The sequence below is a fragment of the Paramacrobiotus metropolitanus genome, unplaced genomic scaffold, assembly GCF_019649055.1.
Source record: "Paramacrobiotus metropolitanus isolate TYO unplaced genomic scaffold, Prichtersi_v1.0 Parri_scaffold0000131, whole genome shotgun sequence".
NCBI classification, from domain to species: Eukaryota; Metazoa; Tardigrada; class Eutardigrada; order Parachela; family Macrobiotidae; genus Paramacrobiotus; species Paramacrobiotus metropolitanus.
This window is the reverse complement of record NW_026570351.1, coordinates 1-2,733: the sequence shown is the minus strand read 5'-3', so window position 1 is coordinate 2,733 and position 2,733 is coordinate 1. Positions and strand designations below refer to the sequence as shown.

Sequence of the window (2,733 nt, the reverse complement as noted above, 5' to 3'; positions counted from 1 at the left end):
ATGCCTACGACGAGATCGCAGACAGCTCTGGCGACAGTTCCTTCGCATTCTGCGATGGAGCGATTTGATCCAGACAACATAGACTGGGGTGCATGGAAGCAGCGTTTTGACAACTTCGTCGTCCTGTTGGATGTACAGGATGATAAGAAAGTCAACTTACTGGTGGAAAGTTTGGAGCGCAAAGCCTTCGAATCCCTGTACCAAGTATGCTATCCGCAGAAGATTAAAGAGTTTACAGTGGAGCAGTTGATATACAAGCTGGATCGCTTGTACTTCAAGCAGACATCAAAACATTACGAAAGGTCACAATTCTTCCGTCTCACCCAGCAACAAGGAGAAAGCCTTGTTGAATACAGCAACCGCCTCCGGGCGAAGTCAATCAACTGTGAGTTTACTGGAACGATATTGGACGAGATGCTGCTAGCTGCTTTCCTGTGCGGAATCCAACGGGAGAAGACGCGACAGCACCTGTACAGCAGGGAGCCAACCAGCATAGAGGGAGCGCTGGCCGATGCGCAAAAGTTTGAAAGCAGAATGGAGGAGAAGGATGAAAGGGTGATGGCCGTAAGGGGCAAAGGACCGAAAGGGGTAACGTGCACAGGATGCGGAGGACGCCACCTCGTAAAAGATTGTTGGTACAAAAATATGACGTGTAGTAAGTGTGGCGTAAAGGGCCACTTACAAAGAATGTGTGGTGGAAAATCCAATTATGTTTATGAAGAACCGGATAATGTTAACGAGATAGTCAAGTACACCGATATTTTTGATTAACGAGCTGTTTTCCTTTTTTTTGAGAAAGGAAGGTGTAGTGTATGCTATAGCAACACTCATGATGTTGTACTCTGTAATATTAATTGCTCAGTTGAATAGCGCGCTGAAAGTCTAAATTAATAAATCGTATTAGCGTACACGACACCCACCAAGCGGATAGTGGTCTCCAGTGGATGGGTTCCACAAAGAGCCGCAAAACCATAAAGGTCACAAAAGAGGGCTGTAACCTCGTCGAAATACTCTGGCTGGCCGATTTCGCCCAATCGGAGCTTTTGACAATGGAACTGAAAATTCGAAAATTTCGCCACAATCTCTTAAAATTACGTTACTGTATAAATTAGGATTTGACCGATCGGGCATGTTATGCATTAAAGTTACAAGGAAATACAAGTACCTTTTGTCGTCCTACTTTAAAAAACTTGTGTGCATGACGGCCGCTCTTTTCGTGGAGTTATTATATAGCAGAAATATTTGTAATGCGAAATAATCTAAATGCAACTGTACAAGATGTTATACGAAACTGGTGCTACCGTCACGAATATTTTTAAGTGCTTTACGTACCGAGGCAGAATCTGGCCGATGGTTGCATCGCACTTATTCATTTCTTCTTTGAGTTCTAACGTCCTGACGGCAACCTGCCGTTCCAGATCCTCCGAGTAACTCATTAACCTTGCATGAATCTTGTCGATCAGGGAACTGCTGCGGTTATTCACGTCCGTTAAACCCATTGCTTCGACTATCCGCCAGCGCAGCGTCCCGACATGTGGCCGAAGACCAGGCTCAGTGGTCCAGCAGGAACGAATCACTGTTTCTGCGCAGTTGATCCGCGAAAAATCCAAGATAATTCCATCAATTTGCACACTATCCTGTGGCTTTAGCTTTTGATACAGACCACCCATTGTCAGCATGTCGTAGATGATGAATCCCGATGTAAAGCCGTCCACCGCTTGCATTACCCGAGAGTCCACTTTGTTGGGTAACTCTGGTGTGGACCAGTAGAACCTTTCCCATCGCGTAATTTCCTGAATATGCTTCACATTTCCATACACCATCGACAACTCGTTCTGCACCCGGCTCCATCCGGTGTGTGGTAGTTTTAGGGTGAAATGCTTATCGATCCAGCAGGTCAGAATACTGATTCGCCCATGATATTGTAACGGCGAAGCGTGAATGTACTTCAGCGCGTAAGTAACGCAATCATTGTCGAAGGTAATCGAGCGAGATAAGACTGGAAAATTCACCGTAGGTAGATCCAAGTAGTCCATCACCAGGGAGCCGGTTATTTTGTCAGGTCGTTAGTTGATGAACTGTCACATAAATCCGCTAAAGTACCACACACTAAGCGCTCGGCAACGCCGCATATCCAGCAGTCATCGCGACGCGTGCGTGTTACAGCCAATCCGACGAACTGGCACACGTTTAAGTGGTCGATTTTGTTGATCTAGTTACAAAACGAAGCCGTTACTGTCGTTTAACATTCGGATAAAGCCTGTTCGTACCTTGCGTAAAAGATGCAGAAGGTTTCTATTTTTTGATATTTCCTTAAAGCTAAATGGAGTTCGCCGAGTGGTCAGTCGGAAGCTGGTGACCGGATCGCCGTTCACCACCGTGAAAGCTATGGCGCCGCTCTATAACACAGCAGAACTGTCAGCTTAACGACAATGCATTCCTGTGCACAACTTTGTAGTTTGTACTTACGTATGAGGTTGTGGATATATCGACTGAATCACGCCTGACGTTGCCAAGACACAGCTGCGATCGAACGTGTCAGATATGACACAGAAGCAGATGGAAAAATGGGGCAAATATCGCCTTTATTGGTAACAATAAAGCAACCACAAACAAACACAGAAAAGCCAATGCGGCATATGCTGTGGAAAAGTAGCTGCAAGCGCGCAAGTCAGTATCGTGATTCTGATGCAGCGTGCTGCAGGTATGCAACAGGCCATGCTTTGGTCTGAC

At 45.9% G+C, this 2,733-nt stretch overlaps 1 protein-coding gene across 1 annotated transcript; it reads left to right on the top strand.

Annotated features, from left to right (window-relative positions):
* Window positions 1–771, top strand: LOC129598880 (uncharacterized). The gene has a single exon (XM_055496965.1). The coding sequence runs from the start codon at window positions 1–3 to the stop codon at window positions 769–771; it is 771 nt and encodes a 256-aa protein (XP_055352940.1).
* The last annotated feature ends 1,962 nt before the right edge of the window (window positions 772–2,733 follow it).

Excerpts from the sequence above, each read along its gene's own strand:
- LOC129598880 (XM_055496965.1), top strand. The coding sequence starts at position 1 with ATGCCTACGACGAGATCGCAGACAGCTCTGGCGACAGTTCCTTCGCAT.